Below are 24258 nucleotides of genomic sequence, written 5' to 3' on the forward strand. Positions count from 1 at the left end.
TCTAACAAAACTGTAATGAAGGCCCGGTAAACCGTTAAGAATACATTCCCCGTTTCTGTTTGACGTCCATTACCGAACATATATAGTAAAATCAACTGCCCAATGTTTAAAAGCTTAAAATTTAAATCAACAGAATCTGACAATCGAGATTTCGCAGTTCAGGTTGGCGCTAACAGCTGTAGTAAATGAGCCAAAATTGTACATAGCCGACAATACTACCACACCTAGATGAGCTCCCAACTCGTCAAATATGGAGTAAATGTGGGGTAAAGATTACTACAAAGTGATGACAAAGTATATTAAAATTACATAAAAATAAATATTGTAAACTATCTTCCGATACCCCGCTTGCTAAGTGATCCGAGCGAGCTAACGTTGGTTAGCATTATTAGTGAATTAAGACTAACAAAACAAATAGCTGCTGTAACAACTGCTAGCCAAAACGCAACATACGATTTTAAATATTTCTTTTTGTAAGTACGTTTTGTTTTATTTATCACTGTACTCACCTTTTTGTTACTAGTTATTCGGAGTCCTCTGTTGTTGTTAGCGATTAGGCTAGCAGTGTCTATAAAGCGCTGTAAGGATTTGCTTCTAAAGTGCGCCCCCTACTGTACGGGAGTTTTGCTTTTCCTTCTTCGAACTCTGCTGTGGCTTAGTGGTTAGCACTGTTGCGATCTCAGGCTTGCTTTCGACCTGGTTCTCCCTGTGTTTGGTGGGTTCCACCTCCAAAAACATGCAGGTTAGGCGAATTGGTGATGAAATTTACCGTAGCTGTGAACAAATTACAATAGACTCGTGGCCTAACCATGCTTGTACCCCGCCTTCTGCCCTATGACCACTGGGATAGGCTCCAGCCCCCCCAACCTGGAGTAAGCAGGTCTAGAAAATGAATGAATGTCCAGTTAATTACACAGTATCTTCACAAATCTGTAAAACTACAAACTGAAGACAATATCTCTCAAAATGTAGCGGACACTTTCTGATGAAATTCTATGGAGATGATCCTTGAGCCGAGTTGACTACATAATTCTGATGACTGATCCGACACCAAGCCTTGAGCGCCATCATGTACCACAATACGATATGGATTCTAACTATAGCCTGTGTTTTACATTTGCAGAATATCCATTGAGTGCGCATACATTTATTTTACACATTAAATATACATAAAATATATAAATTAGACCCCTCCTTGAATCGACACCTTAAAGTGGTGGAGGACTTTGTGATCCTCTGAGCCATTCAGGTATGTTAGGTAAGGTCAAACAGACTTGCTGAGTTCCTTGAAAACATTTTGCTTTTCATCCAGAAAAAGGCATCATCAGTTGTTTTGTGGATGAAGATTGAAGCTCCACAATCACCTGTGAGCCATGTTGTTTAGAGCATTAGCTCTTGGTAGGACCTCTCATAGCATAATGGATGTAGGTAAGCAACGGGTGATTTGAAAATAACCCTTTTATGAGTGACACAAGGGAACGCTACCTTGCCCAGATGCAGACTGGAGACTCTTAGCTTCATAGTGGAGTAGAGCAAAGGACATTCTTTCAGCAAAACACATCAAACTGAGGCATCTCAGATGTACCTTCTGGCAAGTTGTAGCTAAACTTTCAGGTGGTCTTTTAAGAAAATCCTCCTCTCGTATACCACTTCATCATGAAGCTGTATAACTGGTGATACAAAATGCAAAGCTTGCACTTTGCATAATTTCTCCAATCACAGGCACATAAGCCTGTAACTTCTGGGTTGTCTGGGTGTCTTGATGACATTCCTCACTCTTTTCCTTCTTGCACAGTCAGTTTTTGAGAACTGTCTACTCCATGCAGATTTACCATAGAGTGCCATACTGTTTGTATTTCTTTTTAATTGATGTAAATAAAGTCCATGACATATTCAGTGGCAGCTTTACCATCAGGCAGCCTCTTCTACAGCTACCACAAAAGACTCCAAATGTCATTGATGTTAAAGGGAGAAACAGTAAAAAGAACAGGGGTATGTAAACTTGCAATCAGGATCATTTGGGTAGTTTCTGTTGTCATTATGATTTAAAAAGAGTAAACAGTTGTTTGACAATAAATGGCTTCACCCAAACACTAACCATGAGTGAAAAAAGTTTGTTATTCATATTCTTTGAAAATGACAAAAACAAAAAAAAAACCCTGCCACGGCATGTAAAGTTTTGAGCACAACTGTAACTGAAAGCACAACTTTCAGAGCACACAAAGTATTCACACCACTTCACTTTTTCCACATTTTGTTGTTAGTCTTATTCTAAAATGGAGTAAATAAATTTTCCCCAAAAAAGTTCTACTCACAGCATCCCATAATGACAACTTGAAGTTTTTTTTTTTTTTGCAAATTTATTCAAAATAAACTAAGAAATTACATGTACACAAGTATTCACACCTTTTGCTCAATACTTTGTTGATTCACCTTTGGCAGGAATTACAGCCCCAAGTCTTCTTGAATATGATGCCACAAGCTTGGTGCATATATCTTTGGACAGTTTTGCCCATTCCTCTATGCAGCATTTCTCAAGCTCCATCAGGTTGGATGGGAAGTGTCAGTCATTTTCAGATCTCCCCAGAGATGTTCAATCAGATTCAGGTCTGGGCTCTGGCTGGGCCACTCAAGGACATTCAAAGTTGTCCTGAAGCCATTCTTTTGATATCTTGGCTGCGTGTATCCTGACTAGTCTCCCAGTTCCTACCGCTGAAAAACATCCCCACAGCATGATGCTGCCACGCTTCACTGTAGGGATGGTGCCTGGTTTCCTGCAAACACGAGGCCTGGCATTAACACCCGAGTTCAATCTGGCTCATCAGACAAGAGAATTTTGCTTCTCATGGTCAGAATCCTTCATGGCCACTCTACCATACAGGCCTGATTGGTGGATTGCTGCAGAGATGCTTGTCCTTCTGGAAGGTTCTCCTCTCTCCACAGAGGAATGCTGGAGCTCTGACATCTTGGTCACCTCCCTGATAAAGGCCCTTCTCCCCCAATCAATCAGTTTAGACCAGTAGCCAGCTCTAGGAAAAGTCCTGGTGGATTCCATTTACAGATGATGGAAGCCACTGTGAACATTGAGACATTCAAAGCAGCAGAAATGTTTCTGTACTTACCCAGATTTGTGCCTGGAGACAACTCCTTTGAAATCATGCTTGGTTTGTGCTCTGACATGTACTGTCAACTGTGGGACCTTATATGCAGGCAGGTGTGTGCCTTTCCAATTCATGTTCAGCCAGCTGAATTTACCTCAGGTGGACTCTATCTGTGAGATGTTTCTACAGCTTAATTGATCAGTGAAAACAGGATGCACCTGAGCTCAATTTTGAGCTTTATGGCAAAGCCCGTGAATACTTATGTACATGTGATTTCTTTTATTTATTTATTTATTTAATTTGCAAAAAATTTCAAAAATCTTTTTCACACTGTCATTATGGGGTATTGTGTGTAGAATTTTGAGGAAAAAATTAATTTAATCCATTTTGGAATAAAGCAGTACATAAAATGTGGGAAAAGCGAAGCGCTGTGAATATTCTCCGGATACACTGTATACCCTTTTTGGGACGGACAGACAGACAGAAATCAGCACAACATAATCCCCCTTCAGGCCTTCAACCAGCGGGGGATTAAAACTGCATGTCACCAGTTTACAAAAGATTAGAAGTCTGGCTGTTTAATCTCTAAATTGCATCTCCCTTCTTGATATGGACCAGGCAAGCCAACAAGAAATGTGTATGTTCTCCAGTACTTAGTAGTGAAGCTCAAAAATGAAATAAGATTTTAAATGGACTGCATTTATGTAGCACTTTTCCATCTGCATCAGACACTCAAAGCACTTTACAAATAATGCCTCACATTCACCCCGATGTGAGAGTACTACCATACAAGGCGTCCACTACACACCAGGAGCAACTAGTGGATTAAAGACCTTGCCCAAGGGCCTTTAGTGATTTTCCAGTCAGGCTGGAATTTGAACCAAGGATCTTCTGGTCTCAAGCCCAATGCCTTAACAACTAGACTATCACCTCCCACAAAACACGATTTTGACATTTATTAATTTCAAAAGTCTGCACAGAGAATTTATGTGACATTATACCACAGTGCCAGGTAAGTACAACTAGAAAACAAGGAAGAAAATGTGATGTTTTAAACTCTCCCTCATCCGCAAGCACTGTCAAATATTTGGTTTGTCAAAAAAAAAAATAATAATAATAAAATAAAATGTACTAACATACACTGCAGGTTAAGTGGTAAACAACATATCAAATATTTACACACACATTACAGAGCCATTATATTCCAATTTACTTTGCACAGCATGGAAAATGGAGACACCCCGCACCCCATGTCCAAATCAATAACAGAGTTCGTCAAAGGCTGCAGTTCATCTCCTCTGTTTAGGAACAACAATGTTTCCACTTGTTGCAATAGGTATCAGAAGTTTGCGTTGCTCCATCCGAAGATATTTTTCAATAAGTACTTCCACTGGAACCTTGTCGTTTACATAACCCTGCCTGAAGAGAACAAAACAGAAAAAATTTTATGCCACAAATGATAAAGAAATGCAGCATCTGGCAGGGATAATACAAGTCTGTGGTGTCAACACATGGCCATGGGAGCTTTTTACAAATCGTGCAGTCAAAGCAACATAAACTTTAAAGAGGTGCTGCTACAGCTACAAGTAAAATAATATTTAAAAAGTAAATGCTCAACATGGATTCTGGACATGTGTTGTGCATCATATGGACAAAGTGAGGAATCTTGGAGTACTTTTCAATCCTACATTGTCTTTTGGCCCCCACATTAGAGACATTACAAGGACTGCCTTATCTAAACTGACTAAACCAACTGAACTACAAAAACAATAAATTAATAACACTAACAACACTGTTAAACTAACATCATCTATTATCTTTCGTGTGTTGTGCATCATACGGACAAAGTGAGGAATCTTGGAGTACGAGGTCTATTAGAAAAGTATCCGACATTTTTTTCAAAAACCATATGGATTTGAATCACGTGTGATTACATCAGACATGCTTGAACCCTCGTGGGCATGCAAGAGTTTTTTCACGCCTGTCGGTTACGTCATTCGCCTGTGGGCAATCTTTGAGTGAGGAGTCGCCCACCCTCTCGTCGATTTTTTCATTGTTTAGTAATGGCTCAGAGACTACTGCTTTGTTTGATCAAATTTTTTTCAAAACTGTAAGGCACAACTGAGTGGACACCATTTGATAAATTCAGCTGGTTTTCAGTAAAAATTTTAACAGCTGATGAGAGATTTTGGTGTGGTAGTGTCGCCGTAAGGACGGCCCACGGCGCCTGACGGCGATCTGCGCTTCGAGGCGGCAGCATCTCGCCGTTTCAAGTTGAAAACTTCCACATTTCAGGCTCTGTTGACCCAGGAAGTCGTCAGAGAACAGAGAACTTTCAGAAGAAGTCGGCATGAGGAGTTTATTCGGACATTCCATTGTTAACGGACATTTTGTAATGAAAGAACGTGCGGGCAGAGTCACATGTCGGGCTGGACCCGACGGCGAGGGGTCACAACAGGAAAAACACCTCCATTGGAAACCTTAACGGGCAAGTTGGAACATGCCCAAGCAGTTAAACAATTTCTCAATTACTCACTTGTTGAAAGCCATCAAAAGCCGCCTGAATTTTACAAATGGTTTTCAACACGGAGGTGTTTTTCCTGTCGCGGCGCACACAGATTTGCCGAGTCGTCATGGAAACGACTCAGCGAATTTGCGCACACGTCTTTCATTACAAAATGTTCTTAAACAGTGGAATGTCTGCATAAAGTCCTCATGCCGGCCTCTTCTGAATCTTCTCTGTTCTCTCACGACGTCCTGGGTGAATTAAGCCTTAAATTAGGATGTTTTCAGGTTGAAACAGGCCGATGACGGCGCCTGGAAGCGCTGCACGATGTCCCGCTGCGTGGGAAGTCCTTACAGCGACAAAACACCCCATAATCTCTCATCAGCCATTAAACTTTTCACCGAAAACCAGCTTAATTTCTCAAATAGTGTCCACTCGGATATTCCTCACAGGTCCAGAAAAAATTTGGATAAAGCAACGCGCGCCGTCTCGAGCAGCGTGTGAAACAAAGGAATTCAGCCGAGATGGCGGGACCACATCTCACTCAAGGCCTGCCCACAGGGAAATGACGTCACCGACACACGTGAAAAAACTCACGCATGCGCACGAGGGTTCAAGCATGATTGGTGTAATCGCACGTCATTCAAATCCATATAGTTAAAAAAAAATAAAAGGGTCGGTTTATTATCTAATAGACCTCGTACTTTTCAATCCTACATTGTCTTTTGGCCCCCACATTAGAGACATTACGAGGACTGCCTTCTTTCATCTGCGAAATGTGGTGAGGATTCGTCCCATCCTGTCTATGGCTGATGCTGAGACTTTGATACATGCGTTTATTTCTTCCAGACTGGATTATTGTAATGCTTTATTTTCTGGCCTGCCGCAGTCTAGCATTCGAGGACTTCAGTTGGTACAGAATGCTGCTGCCAGACTTTTGACACAAAGTAGGTTTGACCACATTACTCCCATTCTGGCATCCCTTCATTGGCTACCGGTTTCTGCCAGATCGGATTTTAAAGTTTTATTGTTGGTTTATAAAATTGTTCATGGACAGGCACCTTCCTACCTGGCGACTTGGTTAAGCCCTACGTACCTGCGAGGCCCTTGTGTTCGCAGGGTGCAGGGCTTCTGTGTGTTCCGAGGATGAACAAGAAGTCTGTGGGGTAGAGCTTTCTCCTACCGTGGTCCGACTCTTTGGAACGAGCTACCTGCTGTTATTCGGCAGTCTGACACGGTGGAGACTTAAATCAAGACTGAAGACCCACTTTTTTAGACTGTCTTATAATTAATTTAATCTGTTTGCGTTTGCTTTGTAATTTCTTTTTATTCTACTGTGTTTTATGTTTTTATTGTGCTTTTCTTGCTTTTAATTTTGATTTTAGATTAGTGTTGTGAACTGTGTGAAGCACCTTGGGGCGACTATCGTGAGTTGGCGCTATATAAATTAATAAATTGAATTGAAATTGAACAAAAGTCAATGGTATTAAGGGCTTATTTAAACACACAGGGTGTGTGGGGGGGGGAGAGTATGTACAATGCAACTGCCAGCATGCATAACCTCTGCTGTAAATGCATTGGGTTTTGTTTATCCTCATGTCCTTTCCCAGAAAACATCCTACACTGCTTAGGAAAGTGGGAAAGTGTGCTCAATGGTAAACTCACTCTACAATTAAAATCTAACAACAATATGCATGATACAGAAGACAAAGACAATTATGACCATGTTTTCCGGAGTATAGTACCTTCTTGTTTATATTATCAGGTCATTAATATGAGATTTTTTTTTTTTTTTTTGCTCAATTCTTACACTCACCAGCCACTTTATTACCAGATTGCTTGTTAATACAAACTAGCGAGTTGCTCATGGGGATCCACAGGCTCTAGATTGGATAGTGTTTATAAAATAGATAGCTGACATTTTTCAAGGGTTACAATAAACTGTGCAATGTTTCTACAATGAGTTGGAATGGCGTCAGTCCAGAATGTTTTTAGAACCCCAGACCTCAACAGTTTTTTAAGAACTCAAGCCTTTTATTTCCTGTTAAGTATTTTTATGTTAATTTACTGTCTAAATGTTTTAATAAATTGTTTAAGTACTTGTTGTCACATACACTTATTATCACAATTACAATTACCACAATTACAATTACTATACCGCTATTTTATTTTTACTTCTGTTTTGTCATTTGATTTTTAATATATGGTCCACAATGGAAATATGTGTTTTAACTTTCTTTTGTTATCCATGTACTTTTAACGCATTTACAATAATATTATGTACTTACTAAATAAAAATCCTCTCTCACACTTTTAATATAGATTTACTGCCCCCTGCTGGATTGGCGTGTGAGTCCAGAAAGTAAATATCAGTGTCCATTGTTCACTGTTAGCTAATATATGTAGCTTCTCTAAAATATTAAGAGGCAATATTTTTAAAGTTCAGATAGGTTTACATTAGGGTGTTATTCAAGCATACTCGGATTTCAACGAAACTTTGGTTCAGAGATGGAACCTATCAAGAAACAAACTTTTCCAAAAGTTTTGGACTGAAAACCACCCTTACCAAAAAGTAGTATATGCAAGTATGTTTCAAGTATACTTCTAGTTTACTTTTTATATACTTATAAGTACTATTTTTTGGTAAGGGCAAACAGTGACCTTACCAGGGGTCATCAAAGTTCAAGCCAAAAATATGCAAAAACTGACATTTCATTAAATTCCCATCTTTCAAGTGGTGGAACATTCAGCACCATCAAGTCCCCAAGCTAGTTTAACTATTAAATAACATAGGGAGGAAAACTCTTTCATCTTATATACATATTTGGTTGGGGGATCAATGGCGCTGATGACGGGCTGTGAATGCTTGAATCACAGCATGGCTGATCCTTAAAATATTGGCTCTTAATCCTATCAGTGTTCGGTTTTGGCACCATTCAACTTTGACCCAAAATACATAAGCATACCAAACGGCAAATGTCAGTTCTCCAGTTTGTACATGATCAAAATTGCACGCAAGCACAGCTTTTTGTCTTTTCTGCAATCTGCTGTAAGCAGGTGCTTTTAATATGACAAAGAGACGCTGGTGGTAGACATTAAAAGCAAGACACATTTCACTCATGGTAACAGCAACATAACACTCATCTAAACTGACTAAACCAACTGAACTACAAAAACAATAAATTAATAACACTAACAACACTGTTAAACTAACATTATCCAGAATAACATTAAAACCTCAAAACCCCAAACTCTCATGGTGCACTGCAGCACAACATCCATTGTTTACTGGTTAGCCAAAATTGCTAATTTCTCAAAAAATATTTGTCCTATTAACTTTCCTTTTTCTCAGCGTTCATCCTTGACCCAAAATATATAAGCATACCAAAACGGCAAATATCAGTTCTCTTTGGTTTTGCCATGATCAAAGCCATACACACGCACACACACAGAGGCCACTTGGTTATTATAAAATAGATACCTAATCAGCCAATCACATGGCAGCATCTCAAAGCATTTAGGCATCTAGACATGAAGATGACTTGCTGGAATTCAAACAGCATCAGAATGGAGAACAAAGGGAATTTAAGTGACCTGAACATGGAATGGTTGTTGGTGCCAGATGGGCTGGTCTCAGTATTTCAAAAACTGCTGATCTACTGAAATTTTCATACACAACCATCTCTAGGGTTTACAGAGAATTGTCAAAAAAGAGAAGATATCCAGTGAGTGGCAGTTGTGTGGACAAAAATGCCTTGTTGATGTCAGAGGAGAATGGGCAGACTGGTTAAATGGGCGACTGCCTGATGCCATCATGTCAATACGGACCAACATCTCTGAGGAATGTTTCCAACACTGTGCTCAATCTATGCAACAAGGAATTAAGGCAGTTCTGAAGGCAAAAGGAGGTTCAACTCAGCAAGGTGTACCTAATAAAGTGGTTGATGAGTGTATATTGTCTTAACGTGATGTTATGCATGTGGCCCTTTATGCGTCCTTTTTCCTCACTTTTTATCTTTTGCAAATGCTCTTCAAATTCAGGAGTTTCAAAAATAAAAATTGTTGTTCCACCTACAGTCACTAGAGCACACATACCTTTTCAAAAGCAGTTCCACATCCTCAACCTCTATAGTTTTTCTCTTTGCATGTGCAGCATACGCTTCCAAGTCCTCTGCCATTCGCTGAAAGAATTTCTCCATTCTGTTAAACCAACAACAGACATCAGGAACTTCAACAATGCAATAAACCAGACTTATACAGAGCCATCTCTGTTTTAACTTCACTGTATTGTAGTTTCCATTCTTTTATTTCAGTATTCTCAGTCAAGTGGGTCATTGCTTGACAATTAACTCATTAGTTAACAGTTTGGAAACAGTTCAATGTGTAACACATATCGAAACAGTTGCTTACACGTCTGTTAGGACGGCGTAGACATCCGCAGAGACCTTTGTCTTGGCAAAGTGCCGAAACACACCCATGAGGTAGCTCTTGGGCAGACACCCTTGCACCTTAGACTTCCGCTTCCTGGCTTTCACTTGCTTAGGTTTAGCTCCAGGTAAACCTCCACTTGTACCACTGGTCCTAATATTTAAAAAGTAAATGCTCAACATGGATTCTGGACAATTAATCATTCCATGTAAATACCACTTTGATAATAGGTTTTTGTTTTTGCAAGCTGAGGATTATGTCCTTCATCCACTGCCATTAACACTCAATATGAAAATGCAGGGCCAGTAAAAGAAGAGACGATCCATCATTTCCAAGAAAATGGAAGACGTTGTCTTATAAGAAATCAAAATTACCTGGCCTGAATGCTTTTAACACCAACTGGGGAAGCCTGAGAATCACAGTGAAAAAAAATTCTTCTCTCTCTGACAAAGGCTGGAGTCTTAATGGGGAAATCTGAAGATTTTAAGAAACAAAATAATTATTCAATTTTGGTTTCATTAAAAAAAAACAAAAAAAAAAAATTTCCATAAAGGAGATCCTGACCTTCACTCTTTTCATTATCTTCTTCATCCTCCCACTCTTCATCCTGGTCAGCAGCCTGATCGGGCACAGAGCCACTGACAGGTTCACCGTTATCGATTTCAAAAGTCATCCCCAAGTGGTGCGGAGCATTTTCTTCATCATCCTCAAGATCAACCGCTGTATGGGCAGAACATTCGTTTAAAAACAGCCAAACGTGCCTACGAATACCAATTAGTGTATGTGTTTTTTGATTCCATTCACTGCCTCTGGAGTCCAACTTCAAAGTGATAAGTCCTAAAGCTGATGTGTTTCAATGTTAAGTGTCAGCTGTTGTGATAGTTGCTCACCGTCTTCATCTTCCTGCTTCTCATCATGCTCGCATCCAGGGTGAGAATGAGCCATATTCTTCCCTTCATTTAACTGAGATTTAGCTGCGAAATCCTCTGGGCCACTTTCATGATCTCCTCCAGATTCCTTACTGTCAGACTGCATCTCGACTTCAGACAAAGAATCAGCTTTGTTATCTAGAAATGGAGGCTCTGCTGATTCAACTTTCTTAGAAGTTGACATGGTGGCAATATTATTTCCAACATCATCGTCACCCTGAGAATCAATTACATCTCTCTCCTCAGATGGAAAGACTGCAGCAACAGCTTCACCTTGGGAGTCGGCCGCCGCCTCCTCCTCCCCGCCTTGGGAGTCGGCCGCCGCCTCCTCCTCCTCCTCCTCCTCCTCCTCCCCGCCTTGGGAGTCGGCCGCCGCCTCCTCCTCCTCCTCCTCCTCGTCCTCCCCGCCTTGGGAGTCGGCCGCCGCCGCCTCCTCCTCCTCGTCCTCCCCGCCTTGGGAGTCGGCCGCCGCCGCCTCCTCCTCCTCGTCCTCCCCGCCTTGGGAGTCGGCCGCCGCCGCCTCCTCCTCCTCGTCCTCCCCGCCTTGGGAGTCGGCCGCCGCCGCCTCCTCCTCCTCCTCCTCGTCCTCCCCGCCTTGGGAGTCGGCCGCCGCCGCCTCCTCCTCCTCCCCGCCTTGGGAGTCGGCCGCCGCCTCCTCCTCCTCCTCCCCGCCTTGGGAGTCGGCCGCCGCCTCCTCCTCCTCCTCCTCGTCCTCCCCGCCTTGGGAGTCGGCCGCCGCCTCCTCCTCCTCCTCCTCGTCCTCCCCGCCTTGGGAGTCGGCCGCCGCCTCCTCCTCCTCCTCCTCGTCCTCCCCGCCTTGGGAGTCGGCCGCCGCCTCCTCCTCCTCCTCCTCGTCCTCCCCGCCTGGGAGTCGGCCGCCGCCTCCTCCTCGTCCTCCCCGCCTTGGGAGTCGGCCGCCGCCTCCTCCTCGTCCTCCCCGCCTTGGGAGTCGGCCGCCGCCTCCTCCTCGTCGTCCTCCCCGCCTTGGGAGTCGGCCGCCGCCTCCTCCTCCTCCTCGTCGTCCTCCCCGCCTTGGGAGTCGGCCGCCGCCTCCTCCTCCTCCTCGTCGTCCTCCCCGCCTTGGGAGTCGGCCGCCGCCTCCTCCTCCTCGTCGTCCTCCCCGCCTTGGGAGTCGGCCGCCGCCTCCTCCTCCTCCTCCTCCCCGCCTTGGGAGTCGGCCGCCGCCTCCTCCTCGTCCTCCCCGCCTTGGGAGTCGGCCGCCGCCTCCTCCTCGTCCTCCCCGCCTTGGGAGTCGGCCGCCGCCTCCTCCTCGTCCTCCCCGCTTTGGGAATGGGCCGCAGCCTCCTCGTCCTCCCCGCCTTGGGAATGGGCCGCCGCCTCCTCGTCCTCCCCGCCTTGGGAATGGTCCGCCGCCTCCTCGTCCTCCCCGCCTTGGGAATGGGTCACTGCCACGTCCGCACCGCTTTGGGAATGGGCCGCCACTTCCTCTCCTCCCTCAGAATTAGCTCCAGCTTCCTCTACACCTTGAGAATCAGCAACACTTTCTTCTTCAGTGTGAAATTCTGCTGCAATATCATCTTCCTTAAACAGTGACTGAGAAATGGCTGCAGCAGTTGCTTCAGGTTGATAATCAGTTTTACTTTTCTCTTCCTTGTTTGGAGATTCAGACGAATCAACATCTTCAGACTGGGACTTAACAGAAGAACATTCTTCTGTAGGGTTAGCAACAGCAGCAACTTCTTTAATAGTAAATCCAGAAGTTAATTTGACTCCAGCCAGTTGGTTCTGCTCACCTACTCCCATCTCTCCGTGAAGCTGAGATGCCAGCACTGTGGGTTTGTCTTGTGTTGCAAGAAGGTTAATGTTGGATGTCATTGCATCAGACTGTGCATAGAGGGCTGTGTTACAGCTGAAGATATCAGTGCTGAGTTCAGGTTCAGGGAAACCAAGGGAGAAGCCCTCTATGTGAGCTGTCTCACTAAGAGACTGGTCCACCGGACGAGTGCCGCTCAACCCTGGAAGAAAATTATAAATTATAATTAAAAAAAAAAGATTATTTTCACAGTTTAAAAAACCAACAATCTAAAATTACAATGCACTTCTACAATCGAGTTGACAATGCCAAGTCAGTGCCCCCCCCCACCGCCAGTACAATCTCGTTAGTCATGCAATCAATAGGATAATCAACAGAAAATAAGATTTATCTGTATGAATTCCTTCAGGGAAAAAAAAAAATTTCATCCAAATAAGATTGAAGGCTAAACAGAGAGTTACAAGTTTTACGAAAGAATGTATTAATTGTGTCAATTAATTAAAAAAATATAGCAAACTTTTTATGATACTGCTTCAAAATGTAATGTATTAATAGTTTTTTTTTTTTGGCATGTAATTTTGCATCATCTTGAAAGGCCGATGCTGGTGTGTATTCCTACTTTTTTCCATTATATAGTTCAAATAATTGAGAAAAAAATACTCAAAAGAAGGAAAATATTGCACAAGTTAAGAACATTAGTTTCATGCAGAGCTGCAGCAAATAATTATTTTCACAATCTACCAATTGAGAAAAATGATCAATTAGCTGCACGTTCCATAAAATGTCAGACAATAGTGAAAAATGTCAATTATTTCCAGAGCTGAAGATGATGCTTTCCAATGTCTTGTTTTGTCCAGTTTTGAGAAATATTCATCTTACTGCCAGATGTAAAAAAAAAAAAAAAAAAAAAAAGTATTCACATTTAAGAAGCTGATATCAATTTTTTTAATAGTACAAACCATTATCCAAATAGTTGTTGATTAATTTAAGTCAATTAATAACTGATTAACCACAGTAGCTCTAGTTTCATACGAGTAATAACAGCAATTATTACTAATATTCATTATATAGTAATAACAACTGAGACCACCTTCCATCTGTCTTCTGTGCACACCAGCACCAAATTCATCCTCTGTGATTTTTCTGCGTTGAGGAATCTTTCGCTGAAGGCCCCTTTTCTCTAACCGAAGATCCACAATGGGCGTTTTAAGATTTAATGTAGTTGAACTGGAAAAAAAAAAAAAGAGCAAATAGGCAGAAATTTTTTTTTTTTCCTTTAGTCTCTTAACCCAAAGAGTTAGTGAATTTAACACAAACTTTGAATCAACTTACTTTGACAAAGAACACAGCGATAACTGGCTGTCTGTTGACTCATCAGCATCCTTCTTGACATCTTTAAGCAGAAACATCCAAAAATAATTAAAAATTAGTCACCAAAAACAGTCAAACTCCATTTTAAATGTACAAATTTACAACAATAAATATCCTAATTGAAACCTTTGACCTTACCATCTTCATGTTTAAGTTGCTTTTCAAAAGCTGTGACATTTAAGCTGCGACGTGGTCTTTTTCTGCTTAGGCCTTTTGCACTGCATGCTAAGTTAGCAATCGTTACATCAGTCAAATCCAAACCTGAAAAGTCAGTACTAAAAAAAAAAAAAAAAAAAAAAAAAAAAAACAGAAAATAACAATACTTCACATTTTATCCAGTTGCATACAAACCGCCCAAAATTCAGGACGGATACTGTTTGAACATTTCAGAAGCACATAATCTGTGTGTACCTGGGATGCCCGCTGTTAATGCTAGAATGAGCAGAAGGCAGCTGTGGCTCCTTTGGTACAGCTTTTTCATGAATCACAGGGGATTTCACCGGCTCTGAATCACATGACAAAGTACACAGAATAGTAAAAAATAAAAAGAGCTGCAACAGCCAAATCAGTCAGGCCAGTTACACACCTGTCTGCAGGATATTCGCAAGTATGTGCCTTGGAGTGTCATCGTCATTGCACAGAAATGAAGTTGGGCCAGGTGTCACCATCTTCCTAAGCCCAACAGAGGATGTTCTCCTCTTAGGAGGAGGCAGTGATATCCTGGTTACACTCTAGGAAAAAAAGGTAGGTCAGCTGAAGAACACTTAACAACATGCCCATCAAAGGAAAATTAGTTTATTTTACTCGCCTCATGCATTTTACGCTTCAGGCTGCGTCTTAGGATGTCCTGTGGTTTATCACCATCCTTCTTTTTTAGTCTGTCACTCCGGCGGACCGCACTCGTACTCTGTGTTTCAGACGAACTAAAGACAAAACACACACACACACAAAAGCGAGCAACCGAGAAAAAAAAAAAAAGTTTTAATGGCAACTTTGAGAAATCTTAGATTTCCCAACAGAATTAAATACAATTTTAATAGCATTTCATATTTAATCATGATTTATATAATTAGTTTACAATTTTAATAGCATTTCATATTTAATCATGATTTATACAATTAGTTTTGTGTAGAGGTGGAAAAAATTGAAAGTGTTCTGAAGCATTCCAAAACATTTGCAAACCCGTGTTTCAAAACAACTGAACGTTTTCCTAAACTTCTTAAAATTCTCTTACCATACGATAAAAAGCACACTACGCCAGATTCACGAAGTGCGCATGAATTCAGAAAATTGCATTAATGACACTTTAATAATAATAATAATATAGCCTTTATTGACATTGTACACATACAGTAGTGTTCAGAATAATAGTAGTGCTATGTGACTAAAAAGATTAATCCAGGTTTTGAGTATATTTCTTATTGTTACATGGGAAACGAGGTACCAGTAGATTCAGTAGATTCTCACAAATCCAACAAGACCAAGCATTCATGATATGCACACTCTTAAGGCTATGAAATTGGGCTATTAGTAAAAAAAAAAGTAGAAAAGGGGGTGTTCACAATAATAGTAGCATCTGCTGTTGAAGCTACAAACCTAAAACCGTTATGTTCAAACTGTTTTTTAGCAATCCTGCGAATCACTAAACTAGTATTTAGTTGTATAACCAGAGTTTTTCATGATTTCTTCACACCTGCGAGGCATTAATTTTGTTGGTTTGGAACCAAGGTTTTGCTTGTTTACTAGTGTGCTTGGGGTCATTGTCTTGTTGAAACACCCATTTCAAGGGCATGTCCTCTTCAGCATAAGGCAGAGAAAGGAGCAGACCCTAAATAAGCAATTTGTTTTTGTTATTTTGATTGTGGGAGGAAACCGGAGTGCCCGGAGGAAACCCACACAGACACGTGGAGAACATGCAAACTCCACACAGAAGGGGTTGGATCTTTCCCACAGCCTTCTTGCTGTGAGGCATCAGTGCTAACCACTACGCCACCGTGCCAGTGTGTAAACATGCTGAATGTTGTGTGTGTAAATCAATGCATTTTCACAAGGATAGTGAGTCAGCATAATAAATAATGCCTCACAATACCATTTGTGGTAGCTCCATGACAGAACTGTCTAAATCAGGACAAAAAAGAACTTTTGGAGTTTGGACCTCAATGTCGGATTTGGGCTTTCAAGAGCTCTACAACAGAAAGTCTAAATTTTAACAGCAAAAACACTGTAGTGGAATTAATGGACTTGCTACACACAGTAAATTGGGTGTGTGTGTGGAGGGGTGTAGAACAAGTGCTGTTGTGTCACCCAAGTGGATGGGACTCAGTCTCAGAAATAAGGAACTGGCTCGAAATGAAAATGGATTTAAAAAAAAAAACTCTTGCCACAACGAAGTGATCAAGGGAGGGGGTCATGGGTAACTCTATCACAGAGACAAATGACAGAGTACGTGTCATAATAAGCAGAAGTCGTTAATGGTTTTGATGCACGAGATGTTCATATTAATTTGCAATGCAGCAGGTGTCGTCCAGAGGTGCCCGTTCTGAGTCTTTCACCCCCCCGCATAGGACGGACTGGACTCTGGTACATCTGCCCCGAAACACCCCCAAAAGACAGAGGGGTTAACAAGCTGATTGAGCAAAGACAATTTTATAAATAAAAAAAAAGTAATTTTTTTTTTTTTAAAAAGGGAGTTGGCAACATGGTATTTTCACTTGATAGACTGTCACTACCTTGCTATCACTAATTTGTTGTTTTCATTTTGAACTAGGGTGGCAACTAACGACTTTCATATTTGACTACTATCTCATTTAAATAATTAGTTATTAAGTCTATAAAGTGTCAAAAAAATACAAAAAATGATAGTGATCAAGGCTTTTAGAGCCCAAGATGATACCTACAAATTTGTTTTGTAAACATGCTAAAGATATTCATTTGCTGCCAGACAGGATTTTAAAAAACAAGTACAACTAGGACTGCAGGCAGTCATATACGGGCCCTCGTTCCGCGCAACCACCTACCCAGGCCAGTGGGTGCCCTTGTGAGCACATGTGGGCATGTACATGCAGAGGCAACCACTCATCACACAGTTAAAATTTTAAACAAATCACACAATGCATCAAGGAGTTATGACATGTTGATTGTTCATCCACTAGGGGGCGCTCAGTGTACAAACAGAGGGGCTGGGTGTGTTCAGGGGCCAACCGTCATCATACATGTGAAGTTTCAAGTCAATCAGGCAAAGCATGAAGGAGTTATCATGACTTGATGTTCCATGGCAAAGGGTCAAAATGGCGGCACCACAGCGGCCACACCCTTCAACATAGAGAAAAGCTTTCGATAAGTTTTGGTCAGTATCATCTTTGGATGCTGTCAAAGAAATTTGAAGTCCATTGGACAAAATCCCTAGGAGAAGTTCGTTCAAATACAACATGTGGAAATCATTTCAAAATGAGAAGAAAATGCAAACTGGCTGACTTCCTGTTTGGAGTAGACTCATGGTGCAAGAGACGTTTTTGTACGTCTATGCAAGTCACACGTGTACCAATTTTCATCTCCCTACTACAAAAAACGCCTATGGGGAGGGGTTTTAGAAAGTTTCAAGGGGGCGCTATTGAGGCATTTTGCCCCGCCCACGGGTGATGCCCCTATGAATTGTAACAGGTTGTCGTGCTTGACCTGTGTTTCAATTTTCATGATGATATGACAAAATTAAAGCCGTCAAAAGGAAGAACGTAATTTCATGGCGAATGGGCAATATTTGGTACGCCGTCACACAGATGCCGTTACTCGTAACTTCACGGCGATCATCGCCTACGTTCACCAAGTTGTTCTGCATGTTTTAGAAGTGGAAGGAAGTTGATGGGGTTAAATATGTGACTTCAGTACCTGTTTAAGTATAATGTTCATATGGCGAAGGGTCAAAATGGCGGCACCATAGCGGCCACACCCTTCGACATACAGAAAAGCTTTCGATAACTTTTGGTCAGTATCATCTCTGGGTGATCTGGAACAAATATGAAGTGCATTGGACAAAATCCCTAGGAGGAGTTCGTTCAAATACAACATGTGGAAATCACGCCAAAATGAGAAGAAAATTCAAAATGGCCGACTTCCTGTTTGGAGTAGACCCATGGTGCAAGAGACTTTTTTGTACGTCTATGCAAGTCACACACGTGTACCAATTTTCATCTCCCTACTCCAAAAAAACCCCTATGGGGAGGGGGTTTTGAAAGTTTCAAGGGGGCGCTATTGCGGCATTTTGCCCCGCCCATGGGCGACGCCCCAAGAATTGTAAGAGGTTGTCGTGCTCGACCTGTGTATCAATTTTCATGATGATGTGACAAAATTAAAGCCGTCAAAAGGAAGAACGTAATTTCATGGCGAATGGTCAATATTCGGTACGCCGCCACACGGACGCCGTTACTCGTAACGTCACGGCGTTTATCGACTATGTTCACCAATTTGTTCTGCATGTTTTAAAAGTGGAATGAAGTTGATTGGGTTAAGTATGTGACATCAGGACCTCTTAAAGTAAAAATAGGACATTTCCTGCCACCGCCGGGGGGCGCTATGGCGCAGGTGGGAACGTAAGATATGTAGATGTTCAGGGCAGAGCCCTCATCTTGTCCAGCAACGTTGAAGGATCTACAATAAAGTATGCGGGCGTGACAGCCGTTCGAAGTGAAATGGCGTGCTCCGAAAAGCTCGCCAAAGTTTGACGACCCCTAGCAGGCTCACCTTTTGACTTAATTAGAATCTTTTGATAACGTTTGATCACCATTGTGTTGTGATGATTTTGACCAAATTTGAAGTTGATCGGATGAAATCCCTAGGACGAGTTCGTTCAAATGTAAGTAGTGGAAATGGCCAAAAAATGGCAAAAATTTGCTCAAAATCGAAACTTAAAATCAAAATGGCCGACTTCCTGTCGATATTTCACCATGACAGTAAGAGACTTTTTTGTGCGTCCTGGCATGGTAAATATGTGTACCAAATTTCGTGAGGCTACGACAAAAAAAGCCCAATGCGGAGGGGTTTTTGAAAATTTCTAGGGGGCGCTATTTCGCGAATTCGCTGCAACCATATGCAACGCCCCCAAAATATCGAATTTCAGATCCGGCCGGATGACTTCGGAAAGTTTGGTGAGTTTTTGAGCACGGGAACAGGCAGAAAACTTTGATTTCAAGAGTGAGAATAATAATAATAATAATAATAATAAACAGCGCAATTACAATAGGGTCCTCGTAGGATGTTGCCTACTCGGGCCCTAATAACTAGGACTGCAAGCAGTCATATACGGGCCCTCGTTCCGCGCGACCGCCTGCCCAGGCCAGTGGGTGCCCTTGTGACCACATGTGGGCATGTGCATGCAGGGGTAACCACTCATCACACAGTTAAAATTTTAAACAAATCACACAATGCATCAAGGAGTTATGACATGTTGATTGTTCATCCACTAGGGGGCGCTCAGTGTACAAACAGAGGGGCTGGGTGTGTTCAGGGGCCAACCGTCATCATACATGTGAAGTTTCAAGTCAATCAGGCAAAGCATGAAGGAATTATCATGACTTGATGTTCTATGGCAAAGGGTCAAAATGGCGGCACCATAGCGGCCACACCCTTCAACATAGAGAAAAGCTTTTGATAACTTTTGTTCAGTATCATCTTTGGATGCTGTCAAAGAAATTTGAAGTGCATTGGACAAAATCCCTGGGAGGAGTTCGTTCAAATACAACATGTGGAAATCACGCCAAAATGAGAAGAAAATTCAAAATGGCTGACTTCCTGTTTGGAGTAGACTCATGGTGCAAGAGACTTTTTTGTACGTCTATGCAAGTCACACGTGTACCAATTTTCATCTCCCTACTCCAAAAAAAAAACCCCTATGTGGAGGGGTTTTTGAAAGTTTCAAGGGGGCGCTATTGAGGCATTTTGCGGCGACGCCCCTATGAATTGTAAGAGGTTATCGTGTTCGACCTGTGTATCAATTTTCATGATGATGTGACAAAATTAAAGCCGTCAAAATGAAGAACGTAATTTCATGGCGAATGGGCAATATTCGGCACGCCGCCACACGGACGCCGTTACTCGTAACGTCACGGCGTTCATCGCCTACGTTCACCAATTTGTTTTGCATGTTTTAGAAGTGGAATGAAGTTGATTGGGTTAAGTATGTGACATCAGGACCTCTTAAAGTAAAAATAGGACATTTCCCGCCACCACCGGGGGGCGCTATGGCGCAGGTGGGAACTTAAGATATGTAGACGTTCAGGGCGGAGCCCTCATCATGTCCAGCAAGTTTGAAGGATCTACTATAAAGTATGTGGGCGTGACAGCCGTTCGAAGTGAAATGGCGTGCTCCGAAAAGCTCGCCAAAGTTTGATGACCCCTAGCAGCCACGCCTTTTGACTTAATTAGAATGTTTTGATAACTTTTGATCACCATTGTGTTGTGATGATTTTGACCAAATTTGAAGACGATCGGATAAAATCCCTAGGACGAGTTCGTTCAAATGTAAGTAGTGGAAATGGCCAAAAATGGCAAAAATTTGCTCAAAATCGAAACTTAAAATGAAAATGGCCGACTTCCTGTCAATATTTCACCATGACAGTAAGAGACTTTTTCGTGCGTCCTGGCATGGTAAATATGTGTACCGAATTTCGTGAGGCTACGACGAAAAAAGCCCAATGCAGAGGGGTTTTTGATAATTTCTAGGGGGCGCTATTTCGCGATTTTTCTGCGACCATGTGCGACGCCCCCAAAATATCGAATTTCGGATCCGGCCGGACGACTTTGGGAAGTTTGGTGAGTTTTTGAGCATGGGAAGAGGCCGAAATTTCGATTTCAAGAGTGAGAATAATAATAATAATAAATAATAATAATAATAATGATAATAAAACAAGGAAAGGAAAACAAAAAGCAGAAAGCCACATCTCATCGCCATTTCAGCAAAATGTCAAGACTTCGGCTGAGCTCCTGACACCGGGAAAGAGCCAAAGTTTGTAAAGATGTGAAAAAATAAATAATTACCCAGGAAAACAGAAAGGGATACACTAAATTTGACAATCTGTGTGATGGCGCAGCGACACTGTGCCATTGCTATGGGAGAGCCCTGGACGGTTGATGTTTAAAAACGCAAAAGTACTTTTTATCTGATTACTCGATTAATCACAAGAATAATTGATAAAATACTCAATTACTAAGACAATCGATAGCTGTAGCCCTACATCTGAGCCACCTTGCCTGGTCATGGACCAGCCTTGGATTAGGAGTGAAATTTGAGTGGGGCAGTTCGATTGGAAACAGCATGTATTTGTTGTAAAGTGACAGTTAAAAGAAAATACATTAGCCTTTGTCAATAATCTATACTTGACATTTTCCATTAATCTAGTATGGCTTATATGACAGCAACTGTGTGAGCCAAAGCGCAAGTCACCGAGTGTATCCACATTCTTTTAAACACTACAGCTCCAAAACTTCAAAATCCAGCATCTTGTTATTTACCATGTCACGTGTTGGTATGTAAGAGATGATGTGATTAACTTTTGATCAATATAGGTACTGGGTAACATGTTTACCGTGTACCCAGAAAGTATTCATAGCGCTTCACTTTTTTTTTTTAATACACATTTTGTTATGTTACAACCTTATTCCAAAATGGATGAAATTCTTTTTTCCCCCTCAAAATTCTACACACAATACCCCATAAGGACAATGTCAAAAAAGTTCTCTTTTTTCTTTTTGGAAATTTATTAAAAATAAAAAAACCTAAGACATCACATTTACATGAGTATTCACACTTTTTGCTCAACACTTTGGTCGCAATTGCGGCCTCGGTTTTGCCCATTCCTCTTTGCAGCACCTCTCAAGCTCCATGAGGTTGGATGTGGAGCGTCGGTGCACAGACATTTTCAGATCTCTCCAGAAATGTTCAATTGGATTTAGGTCTGGGCTCTGGCTGGGTCACTCAAGGACATTCAGAGTTGTCCTGAAGCCTCTCCTTTGATATCTTGGCTGTGTGCTTAAAGTCATGTCCTGCTGAAAGATGAACCGTCACCCCAGTTTGAGGTTAAGAGCGCTCTGGAGCAGATGTCTGGATGTCACTGTACATTGCTGCATTTGTGTTTCCCTCAATCCTGACTAGTCTTCCAAATCCTTCCATTTCTGAAAAACATCCTTTCAGCATAACACTGCCACCACCATGCGTCACTGTAGGGATGGTGCCTGGTTTCCTTCAAACATGACGCCTGGTGTTCACGCCAAAGGGTTCAATCTGTGTCTCATCAGACCAGAGAATTTTGTTTCTCATGGTCTGAGAGTCACTTCATGTCGTCATTAGGGGGTGTTGTGAGTAGAATTTTGTAGGGAACAAAATGAATTGAATCTATTTTGGATTAGATGCGCTGTAATCACAGACCAAAAAAAAAAAAAAAAAAAAGCAGACAGGCCTGTACTGTACTTGCACAAATTTCGAATCAAGTAATTGTTTATTCAGGACACCCATAACATTGTTTCCAGCTTTTCCAGAAGTTTGAGGTTTTTCTGCTTACTTGCCTTTGAAGGTCAAATAGTAAAAACAGTATAAAACAACAACAAAAAGGCAAGCCGTAATTTTAAGTTTATATCACGCTGGATAGACTTGCTTTCATTTTGAAATTAAAAATGATATCCATTAATGATTAACGGTTGTTTTTTATGTTAAAGGAAATTTACCCAGGGTAAGATCATCCAACTGTATCGTCATCCGCTTAGTTATCAGAGGGTAACATTAGTTATTTAGACAAACCTGCAGGTGACCGGGGTTCGGGGTGATTCGGTGACGAGGATTCGTTCCAGTAGAACCCGAGCTGTCAAGTCGCCCGAAAAATCCATTATGACTGAGTTAACTGACTAGCTAACAAGCTAACCGTATAACGTTAACCCAGTAAACGTCAAATAAACTCCGACTTTTTATACAATGCAGTATTATAAGCTGAGTCAGACTATGTAAAATGTTCTGAACTGCTTGACAATAGTTTCTAATCGTTCATTCGCTCTACTGAACACCGACCGAGTACGTACTTGTTTTTTATTTTTCCCGCGATATATTTAAGCTAAATCTCGCGAGAGGGTAACACCCTCACAAAACAAACCAGACATGCGCAGAATCAGTCACCTTAAAGAAATATAACTAATACAACAAAAACATACACAAATAAGGGAACTGGCATTCCCTTGACCACACAATAAAACTTTTTGCAAAATGACAACTGACGTATCAAGTAATAAGAACGCATGTGGTTACAACATATCAGCAAAATAATGATTTTCATCAAATATCTCGCATACACAGCAATTATATATATCCACACATTTTTTGTACAACAGTACCCTCTTTCGGTCATAAATGGCTTAACAGCTGGGAAGAAGTTTATACATCTCTGTCATCATTTTACACACACACACACACACACACACACACACACACACACACACACACACACACACACACACACACACACACACACACACACATATATATATATATATATATATATATTTTTTTTTTTTATTTGCTGATAAAATGTTGCATATTTTTTTGGGACACCCGATACACTAAAACACAAAAAAATATGCAACATTTTATCAGCAAAGAAAATGGTCAAAGCATATGTCTAGGAGCTAAATTTATGGCTGAATAGAAAGCTGAAAGGTTGAAGTTTTTCATACCAATGTCAATATTGGCCGTGCATTTTGTCATTCTCTTAGACATGTTCAATGTCGGCCCCACGCTGGCCAATTATGGCCTGCAAACGCTTTGGGGAAAGTGTCCTGAGGAATGTTTTGGATTTCTCAGATGTTTTCCTTCAATGCATCGATGCTTGGCATCAACATAAACTTCAGGGTCTGTGCAAGTAAAAAAGAAAGAAGTGATTAAGTTTGTAGCATTTAAGGGTCAAGCCGAGTGTTTTAAATGTTTTTTTTTTTTTGGGACACCTTTTATATATATATATATATATATATATATATATATATATATATATATATACACACACTCAACAAAAATATAAACGCAACATTTTTGGTTTTGCTCCCATTTTGTATGAGATGAACTCAAAGATCTAAAACTTTTTCCACATACACAATATCACCATTTCCCTCAAATATTGT

General features: G+C 41.3%; 2 protein-coding genes across 2 annotated transcripts in view; both read right to left on the reverse strand.

Annotated features, from left to right (window-relative positions):
* Window positions 1-632, reverse strand: part of LOC117530754 (speckle-type POZ protein) — a 35744-nt gene extending 35112 nt beyond the window's left edge. The window contains exon 1 of the mRNA XM_034193673.1: window positions 510-632. The gene's annotated coding sequence lies outside the window, so the exon portion shown is untranslated. The remainder of the gene's footprint in view (window positions 1-509) is intronic.
* A 3616-nt stretch (window positions 633-4248) lies between these two features.
* cenpt (centromere protein T) lies at window positions 4249-23154 on the reverse strand. Its single transcript, XM_034193474.1, has 14 exons — window positions 22895-23154; window positions 14918-15032; window positions 14696-14840; window positions 14521-14614; window positions 14248-14384; window positions 14071-14131; window positions 13829-13965; window positions 11867-12940; window positions 10926-11828; window positions 10600-10755; window positions 10410-10509; window positions 10018-10188; window positions 9703-9807; window positions 4249-4520 (listed from the first exon to the last, which is right to left on the reverse strand). The coding sequence occupies exons 1-14, from the start codon at window positions 22978-22980 to the stop codon at window positions 4391-4393; spliced, it is 3414 nt and encodes a 1137-aa protein (XP_034049365.1). The 5' UTR covers window positions 22981-23154; the 3' UTR covers window positions 4249-4390.
* Window positions 23155-24258: the final 1104 nt, after the last annotated feature.

Source organism: Thalassophryne amazonica, chromosome 18 (assembly GCF_902500255.1).
Source record: "Thalassophryne amazonica chromosome 18, fThaAma1.1, whole genome shotgun sequence".
Classification (NCBI taxonomy): domain Eukaryota; kingdom Metazoa; phylum Chordata; class Actinopteri; order Batrachoidiformes; family Batrachoididae; genus Thalassophryne; species Thalassophryne amazonica.